The sequence below is a fragment of the Sturnira hondurensis genome, unplaced genomic scaffold, assembly GCF_014824575.4.
Source record: "Sturnira hondurensis isolate 20B ecotype Veracruz unplaced genomic scaffold, ASM1482457v3 Scaffold0009733, whole genome shotgun sequence".
Taxonomy (NCBI): domain Eukaryota; kingdom Metazoa; phylum Chordata; class Mammalia; order Chiroptera; family Phyllostomidae; genus Sturnira; species Sturnira hondurensis.
Window position 1 is genome coordinate 1,402,194 of NW_028082364.1, and position 17,802 is coordinate 1,419,995.

The window sequence follows — 17,802 nt, forward strand, 5'->3', positions numbered from 1 at the left end:
GCTGGGTGACAGACCCAGTGCCAGGTACAGCCCCAGACACCATGTGCATCTTAACTGGGGCCTCAATGCCTCAAGACAATGAGCAAATCACATGGCAGTTTCCACACCCAAGACATCGAGCACGATGGGTCCTTTCTGCCCAGGCTCCTTCCCACTGTGTACGCTGTGACGTGTGCTGGTACGTGAAGGAGCCCCGGCCACTGTGGGGCTGGGAGGGGGGCTCTGTGCTTGGAGCCTGTCTGCGGGGTCTGTTCTGGAAGCTGAAATTTGGTGGTGACCCCCCCCCCCGGCCCCGCAAAGGGAGGTTTATTTCAAGATACACTTCCTCCTGTCTCCTGGGAGCGGGGCGAGAAACCAGGCGTGGGGCACGAGTTCCATATCCTCTGGTGTTTTGTCGGTGGTTCTTGACAGCCCACCCCTCTCGAACAGCCCAGAGAAGCAGGTAATGGAGACAAGCTGCGGGGAGGAAGAGAAAGACCTTCCCAGGGCGTGTTTCATAGCTGCTGTTCCCAGGTAGCCACAATGCATGGGCCCCTGGTGCTGGGGTGGGGGCCCCTGAGGACCGTTTGAAGGACAGTAATGCCCCGGGTCAAGGAGGGATGTGAGGGGGGCCCGGCAACCCTCCCAGTCTGTGGTGCTGAATGGCAGCCGGACTGTTTGTGAAGCCGTGGCCGGGCTTTGCGTTTGCACACTGCCTTGCACTTTTACTTCGAGGATTGCCCTGTCGGCAGATCGTGAGAATGCTGGGCATTTCGTTTTGCATTTCTGAGGACCCCTTTCTTCATCAAGAAACGCCCTCATCACCCTTCTTCCTATCCTGATGGACGCGCACAGACTCCTGCCTGCTCTGTGGGGACGGCAGGGGAAGCCAAGCAGCTGACTCCGAGAGTCGGAGCAGCTGGAGCCAGAGGCGGGAGAAAGCCCCTACTGTGGGCGCTGCCCCTCCGTCCAACTTCCCGTGACTTGAACCAGGCCCCCCAGAGGCTGCCCCGCAAACTTTCCCCTGAGTGCCCAGCAGCAGCTTCCTGCTCTGCGGGAAGTTCCCCCAGATCCCAACGGAGGCACGGAAAATTGATCGGGGAGATTAACCTGCGAGCAGAGAGCAGGAGAGCCGGGCAGGGAAGCTGCGGAGCGGAGTGTTTGGCGTAGCAGTCCCCTCCTTCTGACGGGAGTATTAATTGCTACATTACCACTGCCATGTAAGAAAGACAGTCAGCAAAGCCTGGGAGAGTGCCAGCTCCTCCCTCCCGGCTCTGCTCGGCTTCGCTCCCCTCCTCGGTGCCCCCGGCGTTCCCCGTGCTGGGCAGCGCTGTCCGAACCCTGGCATCCCGGGTTTCTCCTGTGGGTCGGACTTGAGTGGAGGAAAGGACGGAGGAAGGGAGCCGACATCGCGCCCGGCAGGCTCTCTGGATGCAGGAGCCAGACTCACTGCAGAGGCAGCTGTGCTGTTCCGGGAGCTTCTGGGGTGCGTCCCTGTCTCAGGGTTCGCCCAGGCAGGCTCCAGGCTCTGGGGGCGCGCGGCGTGGAAGCCTTCCCTCTGGGCACTGACAGCAGAGCCCGCCTTCCCTCTGCCCCCACCATGAGCGGCTGCTCCAAAAGATGCAAGCTGGGGTTTGTGAAATTTGCCCAGACCATCTTTAAGCTCATCACCGGGACCCTCAGCAAAGGTAGGAAGCCTGGCCTTGACCTTCAGTTTCTGTCTTGATGTGATCCGGCTGCTCACGGAGCCTCGGTGTGGCAAGCGTGGCCGCTCTGATGTGCTCAGGTCTCGGAGGAGGCTGGGAGCAATCAGGGGCTGGGGTTTGGGGTTACTGACACCCTGGGTCCTGGCTCGGAGCAGGCGGGCACCACGCCAGGGAGCTCAGCTGGCTCTGATTGCCTGGAACTTCGGAAATGGATTTGGTGGCGTGTGGCGGATTGGTTACAGGCTGGCAGGGAAGAGAACCCTTCGCAGAGCTGCGTGCTGCTTAGCCGTGAGTAGAGTTTCAAGAAGTTATCCGTGGAGTGTTGTGTGTTGTTGATAAAAGGGATTTGGTACTGCGGGCTGTGAGTAACTCTGCGGAACAGAGACGCTCAAGGGGCCAGGCCAGCAGGCGGCGGCCAGGGGCACCGTGGGCTCCAGGACTGATGCGCCGGGGGAGCTCTCTCGCGCCGGTTCAGTGAGAATGCTGCGTTTCTGGGGCCACGGTCAAGCTTCTGCCTTTGTGGGTCCCTGTCCCTCCGTGTCTCCTGCCTGTGCTGGTATCTTCCTCCCCCACTTCTCTGAGAACCGGGGTGGCAGGCAGTTTGCAGGGCTAACTGCCCGGGCGCCCAGAAGGGGTGGCTGTGGACTAAAGTTGGCACTGTGTGCCTGCTGCTCGGCCCCAGGGCAGAGGGGGTACTGCGCCGCGGGGGCTGTCATTGCCTCTGCAGCCTTATCTCCCCCCCCCCCCACCAGGGAGGGCGAGGTGCTTGGAGACACTCTGGCCAACTTTCTGGGGATCATGTTTAAAGGCGGCAGCAGCAGTGTGAGGTAGCTTCACTGGCTGAAAAAAATGTCTTTAAATATTCACGCCCTGGTTCAGGGTGCAAGGCTGGCAGGGAGGGGGCGGAGAGGCACTGGAAGCAGCAGGCAGGGGGTCGGGATTGGGGGAGGAGGGAGGCCCGCAAAGCTTGGGCAGGACTTTAAAACACAAAGGTGAGCGAAGAGGACTGTTGTGTGCGGCCAACGGTAACGCTGTGGCCAGGTTCCCAGCTGCCCCGCGGACTGGCCTGCAGTGGATTGAAAGGCAGATGTGGGTGGTGGCGATGGTGAGACTTTGCTTATCTTCTGATTCAGGCTCTTTTGTCATTCCTGTCCCGTCCCAGTGCCCTTCTGAAATGGGGCACTCCTCCTCCAGGAAGCCCAGGTGGACTGAATGCCCAAGGCTGAGGGTTAGCTGCCGGGCAGAAGTATCAGAGACCCCGACCGAGCATGCCGCACTGAGGGGAGGAGGAGAGTGTGGACGGTTTAGGAGGCCACTTGAAATCCTGCCATTCAGTCCCCCAGACGAGTTGAGGGTCCCTGTCCCGTATCTCCAGTACCACGACCTCAGGATCTCCGGGGTGAGGGGTGAGGGGCAGCGTCCTATGCTAGTCTCTGCTTCCTGGAAGTGCAACCGAGAGAGCTGGGGTTGGAGCTGGGAAACCTGGGTCTCAACTCTGGTCTTGCTCCCGGGACAAGCCACTGCCTCCCCGTGCCTGCGTTTCCTGTGTGTAAAATGTGTCCCTGCCTGCCCACCCCCCCGCACTGTGGCCAGGGTCCAGGCAGCTGAGATGGGGCCCCTCTGCGGAGGGTGCTGCAGTGACCAGACGTGAGGGAGTGGTCAGGGACCGAGACGGGCCTGGGTCCAAGGAGGGTGCCCAGGCCGACCCGCGTGCAGGGCCGGGGGCCAACACCCCTGGATGCAGCTGAGCGCAGGTGGTCTGGTCCCCTAGGCAGCGCCAGAGCGGGGGGAGCACAGGAAGATGTGACGCCGCAGGGGGGGTTAGTGTGAGAAAGTGAGTCAGAGAGAGTGTGTGCAAAGGCGTGTGTGGGGGGGTGGGTGTGTGTATGAGGAAGAGAGGACGAGAGATTGAGAGAGGGGATACATGGCCCAGGGGCTGGTGCAGAGCTGCTGGGAAGGTGGCACCTAGGCTGAGTGAGCAGGAGGACGGGGCAGGGGGAAGGGGTGCGGGGCCCCGCAGAGAAACCAGCCGGATGGGGACAGCCCCTTCTCTCCTGGAAGAACCCCAGACACCGAAGGCCACATGACTTGGACTGTGCTTCATGGGAACCCGCACTGGGGACCTGGCCTTCCTCTGACCGGCTGCAGGCCTGAGTTGTCTGTAGCCGAGCTCAAGGAGGCGGCCACGGCAGGTGGCAGGACAGGACCCTGTCCCCCCACCCCACGGAGGACACCAAGTGTTCACACAGCCCTGGCTCTGCACCAGGCATGTGCTGGAAGCTGGTGTTCTGCCCCAACCCAGGTGTTTGCTCAGTGTTTGCTAAATAAATCGTTGTGGGAGCCGGGGCCAGGCCTGGCGAAGGGAGCGGAAAAGATCTTTCTGCTGTATAGACCAGCCCTCAGTGGATTTAGATTAGGCTCTTTCTGGACATATTACATTTGCTTAATGACATCTGGTTTTAATTGTTCTCACTTATTCATTATTCATTGCACCAATCCTACTTTTGCAGTAATCCAACCCTTAGAAAGATTTTCTTTGTCCCTTTCGGGATTAACGTAAAGATTCTACAGGACCAGGTACCTCTTGCTGGCCCTGGGGACAATGTACTGTTTCTTACCTGCCCAGGGGAGCAGGGAGAGCCCAGTACCACCACCCCCCCCTGCCCTGCCTGTCCCTGGACCTTGGCTTTCCCCCCTTGAAGACAGCCATTCCCTTTCCTGTCGGTCTAAGCCACTCCGTGGCCTAGAATGTTCATGGCACCCTTTTCAGAGGTGAACTGGTCAGGTTCTTCTGCTCATGCATCCCCTTGACCTTGAGCTTTTCCTCCATAGCCCCAATCACCGTACGGGATCCACGTTGCTCTAGGATCACGTTTGTCAACGGCTGTGGACTCGGGCTCTGCATTGGTGGGGACCCTGTGCAGCGTTACACGCTATTGTCACCTGGGCTCCTCGCCCAGTGCCCAGCCAGATCAGGTGCTTCACCACAGTGTTAAGGGAGCAGAGCAGCGCCTCGGGACACAGACACCCTCTGGGGCCCACGACAGGGTTGAGTTGGAACTTCGCAGGGCACTGTGCAGGCCCCCGTCCCCGCGGTGCAGCAGACAGGCCCCGAACTCTGCCCGTGCACGGCTGGAGCGTGAGCCTCCACATGGGCAGTCCATGCAGAGCTGTGCCCCAGCTTCCCTCCTGCCTCAGGAAGGCGCTTACATTGTCCGACGTGTGGGCGGAGCTCTGGCAGCCCCCCTCCGGGCCCCTTCAGCTCCACGTGGATTTGCTTTGCACACTGATTTCTCTAAATTGAAATAGAGAGCTTCTCTGGCTTTAAAAAGAGTCCGCAAGCCTGTAAGGCAGTGGGTGCCAGACTGGTCACCCTGGGTGTCCTCAGCACAGTGGCCGGGGTGCCCGGTGCTGGCCCTCACTTCTCTGGCCTCGGTTTCCTAAACCATCAGGCGGAACCCGCAGCCCGTGTTATAGCGCTGAGTGCGAATGTGTGCATTCAGCTCCCCGCGTAACTCCTGTTCAGGCTGTATTCTTTGGAGCTATGGTAGCTGCTGTTCTCAGGGCTGTGACCGCCTCGGCCCAGACTCCTCACTCCCTGCCGGTTTCTTCAGTGCTGGGCACAGATTCAGGAAGGTGTCTCTAGTTTCTAGAACATTCCCCGCTTCCCCTCACCTGCACTTGCTTTCCTAAGGCCCCTCCCAGTGCTGAGATGGCTTGGAACCATTTCCCATACCTGATTCCTTATTCAGAGTTAGGAGCATGGCTCCCCGAGACCGGCCCTTCTAGCTCCTGACTTAGAGGCCCAGTTAAACTAGGGGTCTGGGGGACCCGCCTCTTCCTGTGAGCCCAGCAGCCCCACACCTCATGGAGCCCCCAGGGCTGCTGGTGCACGGCCTCCTTCTGGCCGGGGAGGTTTCAGCCCATTTCCTTCCCACTTGGGGAACCCAGCCATTACCCGAGGCTGAGATGGCAAAGCCAGAGCAAGCAGGAGAATGGAACCCGATCCAGGAGAACATGTAGCATTGTCCCGGCCACCCACGCGGCTGCTGGGTGGGCAGGCGGTGTGGGGGCTGACCTCGTGAGATTTATGTCCGGACGGGGCCCGGAGCCCTGACACCCACTGCCCACCCGGGCCCAGGCTGTTTCTCTCTGTGTGAGGCAGGGCCTCAGAGACGTGCCGTTCCTCTTGTCTCCTCCCCAACTGCCCTTCAGGATCCTCAAGAAACTGCGTTTGAACTTGGGGATGGGTTCTGCCTTAAGGCAGGCTGGGCTTGAGTCCCAGTTCTGTCCGTCATCTACCAGCTGTGGGAGATTGAGGGAGGCGTGCACCCTCCCCAAGCCAAGGCCCCTCACTCTTACTTGGAGACAATAATATTATCAACTGCACAAGGGTGTTTTTTTTAATTTGGGGAGGATAGTGCCAGTAATGGGCTGGCGGCTCTCAGGGTGACCTTGCACCTGCAAGTTGCAGAGGGCGAGGCCCTCCTTAAACGTTGTACCCCGGGCACCTCTGTCCTCCCGCCTCCGTTCTGGCCCTGGCAGCAGGGACGGTCACCACTGTGTTCACAGATAAGGAGACCGAACTGTAGTTAAGCCAGGTGGCCCCGCTGGCCGAGCTGGAGTTAGAGCCGAGGCCCTGCTGCCGCCGAGGCCAGGCGCGCGCGTCTCGCCTCCACGGGGGCCGGAGAAGAGGGCCCTGCAGGCGCGCCCGCCCCCTCGGCACCAGCAGAGACTGCCCAGCTTCCCACTAACCTTGTAGGCGAGTTCTTCAGGAGCTGTTGCGTCAGCCGAGTCACTTCAGGGCAGACACCTGTCTTGCAAGGAGCTGGGACATAATGTGGCGTGGCCTGAGTTTTTTTAAAAAAAGCTTTATGGGGAAGGGGGACATGCCACAGGCCACGGTCAGCAAGACAGCCACGTGTGTGTCTTTTGCTGAGGCATGCTGGGGCCAGGGCACCTGCCAGATTCTGCGTGCCTTCTGTACCCACGAGGGACCATCTCCCACAGCTCTGCTTTCTTACGGAACACGGTTCTGTCAGTGGGGAAAGACATAGAGTTGGGCGCCAGGAAGTCTGGAATTGCAATACTGACTGTTTACTAGAATTCTCTGTGAGCAGTGTGCCCTGACGCTGGGGCCCGAGGGACCTGTGAGATTTGACAGTGCCCCCTGCAAAGGGAGGAAGCCACCTGTCCGTTGAGAAGTGTGCACTTCCATTTGCAGCGGGAGGTGAGAGTCTCCATCACCCCAGGTCCTAGCCCACTCACTGTCCTGGCAGCACAGGTGGGCACTGGGGTTGTCTCAGGGTAGCTGCACTGCCTCTCTGCTCCCGGGAACCTTTGTCTGCTCCTGCCTTGTCACAGGCAGAAGCTTCCATCACTGAGGGTCTGGCTCCTACCTGCCTCTCTGTTCCAAGCAAAGCCACTTGGGTGGGGCATGTGCTCACCTTGGCTCTCCAGGGCCAAGTAGCCCCAGCTCCAGACCCTGGGTCTCGCACCCTTGCCCCTTGGTAGCAGGCCCTCCACTCCCTTACCCATTTCATTGGCCAGCTGCACTCTAGGGTCCCCACAGTCCCATGACAGAGGGGAGAGAGGCAGGTGAGACCTCCCCGTGCCTGCCAGGCTGTCCTCTCTGGGGCCACTGGGCCTCTCTTCCAGGTAGCCCGCACCAGACAGGAATGACTGGCTCCGGGCTGCTCATCCGCGCAGGGCTGCACAGATGTCCTGGTAACTTCAGGACTGTGAGGGAGTGGCTAGTTGTTCCCAATGAAAAGTCACTGGCAGTGGGTCCCTCTGGTGGGCAGGAGGGCACCGTGGGCTGTGAAACCAAGGCACAGGGCAGTGTGGATCAAGTCAGGTTTTGATCAGCCTTCAGAGGACCAGAGGTCCCTGACCCTGCCCAGGTGATCCTCAGAGCTCCTAGGGTAACAGGAACTTCCAGGCCACAGAACCTTCCCTGGGCCACCCGCGTCACCAGGTCCCACGTGCCTGAGAGCTGTCGGTTCCTGAGTGCAGATGGAGTTGGGCCAGGCAGCCATGGAAGGCAGCAGGATGCAGGGACAGAAAGCACAGCTCTGCAGCCAGACAGACAGCCCTCGATCCAGGCCTGTGCTGACAGGACAGCCATGGACAAGCCACTTCCCACCTGCATCTCTGTCCTCTCGTGGAAAATGGGCCCGTCACTCCCACCACACGGGCCTCTGGGAGACCGAGACGGTGCCTGTGACGCTCACAGTTCCCAGCACGTAGCAGCTGCCCCGTAAAAATCAAGTTCCCACTCTTCTCACCTTCTCATACCGTTGAACTTAGACTTGTCACCAGGAGGATGGAGGTAGAGCTGAGACAGAAACGGGCTCTGGGTCAAGTCTTCTCCCAGCCCCCCAGATCCTCCAAAGTTCCCCCCACCTCCACCCTCAGTCCCTCTCAATGACAAGTTCTGAAATCTAGCCCTGCTGGGAGCTGAAATTGCCCTTTTTATTTAGGGTTCACGTATTTACCGGCCATCCCCCAACCCCAGGGCACGTGAGCTCCGCGTAAGTGTGCATGGTGTGGGGCTGGTTTCAGAGCCTCCCGCACCCGGGAGAGGTTGAATAAGTGATGATGGAAGCTTTCGCTGCTCAGCGACTCTGGCCTTGTGCCTGGAGTCCCTCTGTGAAGCCTGCTCTCTGCCAGGCTGGTTTGGAGGGTCTCACTCCCCATTTCCCTGGCCTGAATTTCTGCACTGGAGTTGAACAGACTCGACCAGCCAGAATGACCTTGTTGAGATTGGGAGGTCAGTGCAAGCAAGACCGAGGGCTCAGTTCCCCTTTCCTCCCAGTTCTCACACACTCTGTTGGCTTGTCCCCTTGGCAGCTGGCCAGCTGGCCAGTGTCTCCTGCAGCTGGCCAGTGTCCATCTGCACCGCAACCAGGAGGGCAGGAGGGAGGACCCAGGCTCTGGGGGCCCCCAGAGGGACAGAGAGCTGGGGAGAGGGTCTTTTATGGAGAGGAAGCCGAGAAGGGGAGATCCCATGGGCTTCCTGGGTCAGAAAGGGAAGCCAGGACTTCCAGAAAAGATGCAAGGGGAGGTGTCCACCACCGCCGTCCCCACCCTCCACTCCTCGTAGGGCCCAAGTCTGGAGGCAGAAGAAAGCTCCCTTCCCACTGGGGGAAGGTAGAAGGGCTGTCAACACAAAGCCAGCCATGGTCCTCTCTGTTGAAGTCATTATATTTCCATGCCATGCGCCCCGAGCTACAAAAGCAGCAGCTTTGGAACCAGACCTGGGTTCGAATCCAGATCTTCGCATTCGCTACCTGTGCAAGTGGCTTCCCTTCTCTCAATTCCCTTGTCTCTGCAATGGGGGAGTTGCTGATTGCAAAGTCCTTTCCAGCTTTGCAGTTACGAGTGTAGGTAACAATAACAGTGACACTGTCCATGGCACCTGCTCACCGCTCTGATCGTTCTTCACGTGCCATTTACTTAACATGCACAAGGACCCTGGGAGGCAGAGAGCTCTAGTTGACCCACTGACAGATGGGAAGACCCGAACTTTGGAAAGGGGAGGGCCTGGCTCCGAGTCACACTGCTAGCCCGGGACAGAACCGGAACCGGAAGCCGGGCCGTCGGTCCCTAGGTACCGGCTTTCCCCTCCACATTACATTCTCTCCCTTCCTGAAACTCAGATCCAGGATAGCAAGCAGTGAAGACAAAACTGGTTCCTTCCAAGTTTGGTGAAGAGACAGCACACTGATTTCAGAGATCCGGGTTCCCAGGCCACTATGCCGACTGAAGCCGCACAATTTGGGAGAATTCCTCTGAGACCTGAGCCCTCCAGCCTGCACCCCCCCAACCGTCACCCACAGGTCACCCTCACAGTCACACGATACACTGCGTGGGGGGACTGGCCTGACAGCCAGCGCTACAAGGAGGGAAGACAGGAAACCTCACCCCACAAGCATTCCCGTGGTAATTCCAGTCTGGCCGATTTTCACTTCTGCCTGGAACTGGGCGGGAGCCAGGGAGGAAGCTGGGAATCTGAGGCTGTATCTGGGAGGCTGGAGTCAGCCCACCCCAATTTTCCATCTGTGATCTGATTAACCCTGGGCCAGTCCGGGTGGCGTTTTTCAAACCATCTGCACTTGGCAGGCAGAGCCCAGCCCAGGCTTGCTTCTCGCTGTCTGCAAACGTCAGCTGGGCACCTGCTGTCACTTGGAGCCGGGGACGTCCCTAAGCTGCGCGGCACATTGGGCTGCAGACCTCGCCCTGCATCCTGATGCCGATTAACCCTACCCGTGCCTCGGCAGCCCAGAAACAGCAACCTGCTGCTTGGAAATGAACAGCCACCATGGGGGGGCCAGTAATTGTCAGAGCTCATTGATTTCCTGGGCCCGTTCTGGGGTCCCTCTGTTCAGCGCAGCCTGAGCCCTGTGAGTTACTATTGTTATTCCCACCCGGGAGCTGGGGGAGGTTGACCCCTCCATGGGGTCAGCTCAAGGTCACAGGGCCAAGGGACACTCTCATGGTCAAATCCCTCAGCACCCTCACCCCCTGTCGTGGGCTGAGTTCTGCTCCCCCACCATCCCAAACTCACATGCTGAAGCCCTAAGCCCGATATTTGGAGGTTAGAACTTAAAATGGGATAATTATGGGAAAGTGAGGTCATAAGGGTGAAGCACTGACCCCATGGGACTGGTGTCCTTACAAGAAGAGGAAAGGACACCAGGAGACCACACGCACAGAGAAAAGGCCGCGTGAGGACGAGGCAGGAAGAACAGAGTGGCCACCTACAAGCTGAGAGAGGCCGCCAACCGGAAGCCAGCTCCACCAGCACCCTGACCTTGGACTTTCAGCCTTGGGAAAGGTGGCCAAATAAATTCCTGTCGTTTGAGCCACTCAGCCAGGGGTGTTTTGTTGTGACAGCCCCAGGAAACTAGTGCACCCCAGGGGACCAGGTCGAAGCAGCTCACCAGAATGCACCCACAGACTTGCACTCAGGTGTTCACCACGGAATCACGTTACAGCAGGTAAAACTGGACACGACCTTTAAACTCCAGTCTGAACACAGTGGGTGGGGTGAACTTTGGTTCATCTGTCTGGTGGGATAGTATTAAACCTTTGCAAAACGATTCTGAGGACGGCTCAGTACCACGCAGCAATGCCATCGATTGAACAGTGGGTGGAAACACAGGCAACGGAAGTGTTGGTGCAATGAGGTTCCAACCCGTGAGTAAATGGGTATGTGGAAAAAGCAAAATAGAAAAGAAAGAAACTGAAATATTAGCCTGGGTCTTAGTGGAGGTTAAGGGTCCTTTTTCCAAGTTGTTGATTCTTATCCGTACTGTCAACACGGACTACAATAAGCATGTATATTTAATCAGACAATAAAGATATCCATCAATGGATACACAGCTTCAATGAGTTTAATTCTTCTCAACACCTTCAATACATGTTGTGCTCTCACCGTTGCTGCGTTGCTGCCTATCCCGTCTGTGTTGGCGCACACACACCCCGACTGCCTCGCCTGGCCCACACCCACGGCCTCAGCTCACCTCTTGCCCCTGTGCCCCCACCTACATGCATGGTCTCCTCCGGCCAGACCGGTGTCCATGTGGTTTCTAAAACCAGCCTCATGTTTAAAGTCCCTGAACCTAGCTCTCAAATGGTTCAGACACACGCATGTGGGGGCTCGCACACATGTGTACACACAGGCACAGGCTCTGCTAGGAAATGACCTCAGTTCGGATACCAGCTCCGCAGCCTATTCACCGGGCGTTGATGGCCTTATGCAAGTTACTTACCTTCTAGGTCTCAGTTTTGTCATCCATGCAGAGAGGGAGGGTGATGAAAATCGTGGTGTATTTCTTCCTTGCAGCTCTCGGCAGGGCGGGGTGGATGTGTGTGAAGGGCAGGGCGGAGAGTCTGGTGTGCTTGAGATCATTGTGATCTGTCAGTACAGTTAGCGCCAAATAGAAAAATCCAGTTTTCAGCCATGAAGACATTTATAATACTCCCCACCCCCCACTAAGCTGCTCGACCCTGGAGGACTCACAGCGGGGTCCAACCCTCGGCCCAGTGTGTCTGTGAGCACAGCCCAACACAAAATTGTAAATTTACTGAAAACATTATGAGAATTTTTTATGTGATTATGTGTCTCAGTGTATTTAATGTGTGGCCCAAGGCAACTCTTCTTTCGGTGTGGCTCAGAGACGCCAAAAAGTCGGACACCCCTGGAGAAGGGGACCTTTTGCTTATAGCGCACGCAGCCGGCATCCTTGACCCCAGGTCCTGGCCCAGAGAAGGTCACCAAGAAGCGCACAAAACCCAAAGCAAGAAACTTGAAGGGTTCAATTTGTCCTTTAAGGAAAGTGCTCATCAGATACCAGCTGGTAGTTTTGCTGACGTAGCCACTGCATTCCCACAGGCTTCCTGGGGACGAGGCGTCAGCTTGATAAATTAGCTGTGGGTCCAGGCCTCCTACAGTTGGTGTTGAAATGCAATTTAATTTCCAATTAAGCCTGCTTTCTGGGCCGAGGGACCTGCCGGCCTCGCGCTGGGAGGATCATTGCAAGCAGACCTAATGTTGTCAGTGACGGACGGCCCGCCTGTGAAGTGTGAGCTGGAGGAAGCTGGTCCTCGGACCCCAGGGGGTTCCACCGGGCAGGGATGTGCCGTACAGGCAGGTACCGCTTTTCCCCCGGAGCCAAGTTTATACGAGTAGATTCAAGAAAGTATATCCGTCTGCCTGTGGCGGGGATTTCTAAGAAGGGATCCAGCTAGAAACGGATGGAGAGGGAGAGAGGCCAGACAGCCCGTGGGGCTCCCAAGAAAGAGAGGCCGGGAGGAGGGAAGGAGGAAGTTCTCTGAGCTCCGGCCGAGAAGGGCCTGTCTGATCAGGCGGAGGAGACACATTTGCTCAGGAAGAACAAACCCTTGCGGAGCGTCTTCTATGCACCAGACGCTGCGCCGCGTGCCCCACGTTCCCTCACAGTGTCCAGTCATCTCCGGGGCCTATAAAGCAAACTCTGTTGCACCCACTTTCCAGTTGAGGAAACTGAGACTTGGAGAGGTGACATCAACTGCCCAAGGTCACTGACAAGCCAGATGCCAACTCTTGGCTTTTCTGAGCATTCTTCTCTGCAGGTTCCCCAACTAGAGAAAATACAAACACATAGTGTAGGGCCAGAAGAACAAGGTCATACGAAGCTGAAACTTCCCTCCCCAGAAATGTGAGTAACAGGAGAGAAAGCCTTTGAAATATGTTCTGAGAGTGACAATAACTGATGGCTGGGTCAGCCTGGGGCGAATGACCTCGTAGAGGGACAAACAACGCCCCCTCTGTTGGACTTGCTCCCACCTTCCCCGCAGGAGTAAGATCTGAGAACCAGGCGTGATGGGCCCCGTGGCTAAGAGCTGCCCTTGGGCTCAGGAACTCTGGCCGCCCCCGATCAGTGGGGTTCTGGCTTGTGGCTCAGGGAAGTTCCGTTCCAGGGGTTGGAAAGAACCAACAGCGTGTGTACAACAGCGTTTAGAGATAAGTGTGTGTGTGTGTGTGTTTCTAGGAACAGGACTTGTGGGCAGCAGAGTCAGAGGAAAGTTACCTAGGGACCAAGAAGGCAGCATGTGGCCCAGTGTTGATCAATGGTGGCAAAAGGTTCTAAAGCTATGTGTAAATGGCCACGCCCCAACTCCTGGGTAAATTCTAGTGCAGGCTGTTAAACCAGCGGTTTGGGAACATTTGGAAAAGAAAGCAGGGGTGACTGAGATGGGCGGGGTCTCTGAGAAAAGTCACGTCAGACCCACTTCTCTTCTGAATAGAGTGACCAGTTTGGGGGGCGCTGGGGCTGTGGGGCAGGCCCGGGCTCCTGCAGGCGTTCAGTCGCCGGGGGGCTGAGGGAGGGTGGAGTTTGGCTCGTTGCAGCTGACATGTGACCTTGTCTTGGCATCAGAGTCAACAGGGCTTTCTTGGACACATCTGTTCGGGTCTCACCTATGTCTGCCGACTCTTCAGAGGCGTGGCTTGAGGGACGCCCCTCCCCGCAAGCCTGGGCTCCCTGGGAAGGTATGTGGGGGCCTTCACCAGGCTCCCCACACCAACATTGCCCTGCCGGGCAGTTTCCATGTTGGATGGGGGGCAGAGACAAGGGGCAGGAAGCACTGGGGTTCAGGAGTAGCATCGCAAGCTATGGTCTCTGGGTGTGGATCCCCACTCCGCCCTTGACCGGCTTCTGTCTGCAGCAAGTTCAATCCCTCCCCTTCGCCTCCTGCCTCAGCTTCGTAAGTGGAGAGCGTGATAGCAACCAAAAGGGCCTTGTGCTGCACACGGAAAAGCTTAACCCAGATTCTGGCCTATCGGTGCTGAACAAATGTTAGCTCTTATTACTATCAGAGATGACAGATGATCGTACAGGGAGCGATTCGCTACACATGCCCCAAAATGGAAGTGGCCACCTCCCGGGGCCGTGAGTCATTCACCCGAAGAGATGCTGATATAGAGTGTCAGTACAGGGGAATGTTGGAGGAAGGGTTCAAGCGCCAGATTAGATCTTTAAAGAACTACTGACCGGGGGGAATGCGAGTTTGCGTCTGAGTATGAGGAGCCAAGGGGGAGTCGAGGAACAGGGGCTCCGGAATTGACAGGGGGAGGACTCGGCACTCGTGCCCCTCGGCGGGGGCAGGGAGAGAGGGCCTGCCTTCGCGCTGCCTGTGCTTAGCAAGCCCGTTTGTACGTGTTCGATGTGTGTCAGGAACCGGGGAGCTTGGTGTGTGGTGATGGAGACTTCGGGAGGTTCCAGTCTCCCTGAGTCACCCTTCACTCGCAAGCCTGGCGGTGAATCGCCCACTTTGCCCCACATTTGGGTGGGAGTTGCTTGCTTTGCACCTGTTCACACCCCCTTCCCCGCCTCCCCAAGCCTGTCAGGAGCTGGCTGGTGAGCGTGTGCTTTCTCTGGGGGGCAGCGAGGGCTGTGCAAACCAGGAGGAAGCTGCGTTCCATGTTGGAGCTGTTGGACGAAGATGGGGGAAGGCACCTGAGGGCAGGAGGATAACCCTCGTAGCCTCCATCCGCGGGGGAGAGAACCAGGAGCCAGGAGGTGCTGGGAAACCGAAGCTCTCCTCCTGCCCCCCACTCCCCCGTGGGAATGCGATGGCACCCTCTGAGGTCTTTGGGGGCCCCAGGGCGTGTGTGGGAGGAACAGAGAGACCTGTCTCTGGGTGTGCTGAGCCAGCAGTTCTGAGACCTCCTGGTCTCAGGGCCCTGTCACAATCTTAGAACCCATGAACTCCAGGGAGGTTTGCTTTATCATAGCTCCTAATATTTGTTATTTTAGAAATGAAAAAGACAGCTTAACGTGAGTGCCCTTATTTTAAAATAATCTCATTCCATGTTAACAAAATAACCTGTTTTTATGAGAAACAATGATACGTTCCAAAAAATGCGTTGAGAAAAGTGGCATTGTCCTCCGTTTTGACGCCTTTCCACGCCTGGCTCACCAGAGGCCACTGGAGCCTCACACCTGCCTCCGCGCTCAGCCTGTTGCGGTGCCACACACCATGTAGGTGAGTGAGCGGAGGCGAGTGAAATCGGCAGGTAGCCTCTCAGCGTCATTATGAAAAGGCTTTGACCTTGCAGGCCCCGTCCTCGGAGAACTGCTAGGCTGGACTGGAGTGAATGTCTGTCTTTCTGACCTGGTTTTGCTCTTCCTCTCGTCCCTCCGCGGGAAAGGACAGTGGCTGGCGAGGTACAGGACAGCCTCGCCTCGTTCACACCGTGTCTTTGCAAATATTTCATGTAGCTCAAACACCGCCCAGAGGCAGGACGCATCCAAAGGACACCGGGTATTCTTGCGCACCGGCCCGCACTGCCCGTTAGCCGCAGAATGAATGTGGTGTACTCCCCCACACCCGGGCAGTTTGGAAATCGGGAGAAATCTTGGCTAAGTTGTTCATTTGGAGAGAGGAGAGTCTCATATCAATAAGTCACAAGAATTAAGACGTTGTGGCTGGTTTATGCCGCCTCTGCTGAGTTTGCTGAGAGTGGCTTCTTCGCCGTGAGGGTGGGAGAGCTTCGTGATGTGGGGAGGGGCCCAGAGCAGGGAGAGCGGCGAGAAGAGGGACAGCTCCTTGGAGGCAGGCAGTGCCCTGGTCCTCCCTGCCCATCCCCTTGCCTCTGACCTCCACCGGGGGGTCCCAGTTCCCAGGGAGGGAGGGACATGGGAGCGAGCGCCAGGGGCGCCTCTCCAGGTGTGAATCACTGACCCAGGAGAGGAAAAGTAAACCGGTAATAAGGCGCTCATTAGCGGGGTGACTTATTAGGAACTAATGAGCACTCTCTGCTCCCAGGCAGACAGTATTCCCCAAAACGTTTTTCCTCCGCGTGTAACTCCATCACACTTGGATGCCCCATCTCACACTTGTCCTGCTCGTGGAGCTCGTGAGCAGCAGGCAGATGTGGACAGGAGGCAGGCCTTAGCCTCGAATGAATGAAGGTCATGGTTAATACAGCAAGGGGCCGCCCGGTCTGGGCTTCCCCGGGCACTAAACATTCTAGAGGGACATGCACCTTCCCCCTGCAGGGGCTGCTTGGGTGTTCTGAGTTTCTGTGGGTTTTAGCCCCAAACGCAGGTGCGTGGAACCCCTGTGCAAAGGGGCCCCTGTAAGGGAGACTCGTGGTGGGGGCTTTCTTTTTCTTTTTTATTTGTTACAGTTAAACCTAAGTCTTTGGGATAATTGCAGAGTCGCAGGCGGCTGTAAGGAATAATGCCGAGAGATCCTATGTACCTTCTACCTCATTTTCCCAGTGGCAACTTCCAGCAGGAAGATAATTCAACTGGGACTCCCTTAAAAGAGTGGGGGGACCAGCCTGAGAAGGAAGGGACTCTGGGGAGTAGCATGTCAGGCGAGAGCCTGGAGGGCGTGAAGGGGCATCAGGCTTGGATCGGAAGTGACAGGAGTTGGCGCAGACCCTGGACCCCCACCTCCCTGCACGAGGGCACTGCTGGGTTCCCGGTTGCACCACCGTCCCTTACCTGGCCCCGGGGGGGGCGGGGTTTGCATCCCTGAGCTCGTCAGCTGAGTCCGATGGAGCACCACGTTTGAGAGGCCAGGACCTAATTCCCAGCGTCTCCCTGGCTGGATGACTGCACTTGCTACACGGCCACTGCCCGCTCAGAGCTGTAGTTTTTCAAAATATCTTGAATAGCACCTACCATGCGTCAGTCACTATTCTAGGAACATTATGTAACAGCCCACTTAATACCAACAGCCCTAAAAGAGTGATATTATTTATTCCCATTTTGCAGAAGAGGAAGTCGAGGCACACAGAGGCTGAGTTATTTGCCCGGAGTCGCTCAGCTCTCGAATGGCAGGGCTGGGTGTCTGAACTCGGGCACCCACGTTGCAAGCCCACACACATGCCCAGGAGCCTGCGTGTCTCCCCAGCGATGCACTCAGCATCTCACTGAATTCTCACAAGGCCCACGGCACAGCACGGTGCCTGGAATGCAGGGGACAAGCACCTAAACTGCTAGTCAGTGTTACTGCTGGTATAATTTCTCCTGGAAGCTTCTGAGCATTCATTACTTACCGTTATTAACAACAGCCTCCTTTTGGGGCACCTACTTTGGGCCAGACCCTCGCCCAGCCCTTTCAGTGGCCCAGAGGGCGGTGTCTCTCTCTCACAGATGGAGCCACTGAGAGTCAGGGGGGTGCAGTCTGGCAGAGGCAGGATCGGGACTTGAACTCGGGGCCGCGTCCAGAAGACACAGCTGCAGGAGTTGACCCGGCACGGAACTGGCCTGCCCAGCAGCTGGTTCACCGAGCCGAAAGCCCGGTGACAGGACGCTGGTCCGCCACGCCAGAGATTCCTGCGTGCGAGCACCTGTCGGAAACCCCCACACCCCACATTCTCAGGGCGTGTGACTAGGTGGGGCCAGGGGGCCTGAGAACGTGCATTCCTCACAGGTGACCACAGAATGCTCTCACTACGGGCTCAGGAGCTGCCCTTTGGGGACCCCTGTGTCCCAGGAAAGCCGCCTGGAGCAGTGACAGTGGGGGTCGCAGCCTCCTCCAATTCTGCCCTTTTCACCCGAGAGGGCTTCCCAGCGGAGCCAGCGCCCCCTTGCATTTGCCCGCAGCGTCAGCC

The 17,802-nt window shown here is 57.6% G+C and overlaps 1 protein-coding gene across 1 annotated transcript in view; it reads left to right on the top strand.

Moving 5' to 3' along the window:
- The first annotated feature begins 871 nt into the window (after window positions 1–871).
- KCNIP1 (potassium voltage-gated channel interacting protein 1) overlaps window positions 872–17,802 on the top strand; it is a 245,608-nt gene continuing 228,677 nt past the window's right edge. Inside the window, exon 1 of the mRNA XM_037057752.1 lies at window positions 872–1,667. Coding sequence (XP_036913647.1) covers window positions 1,580–1,667 — 88 coding nt within the window. The 5' untranslated portion in view covers window positions 872–1,579. The remainder of the gene's footprint in view (window positions 1,668–17,802) is intronic.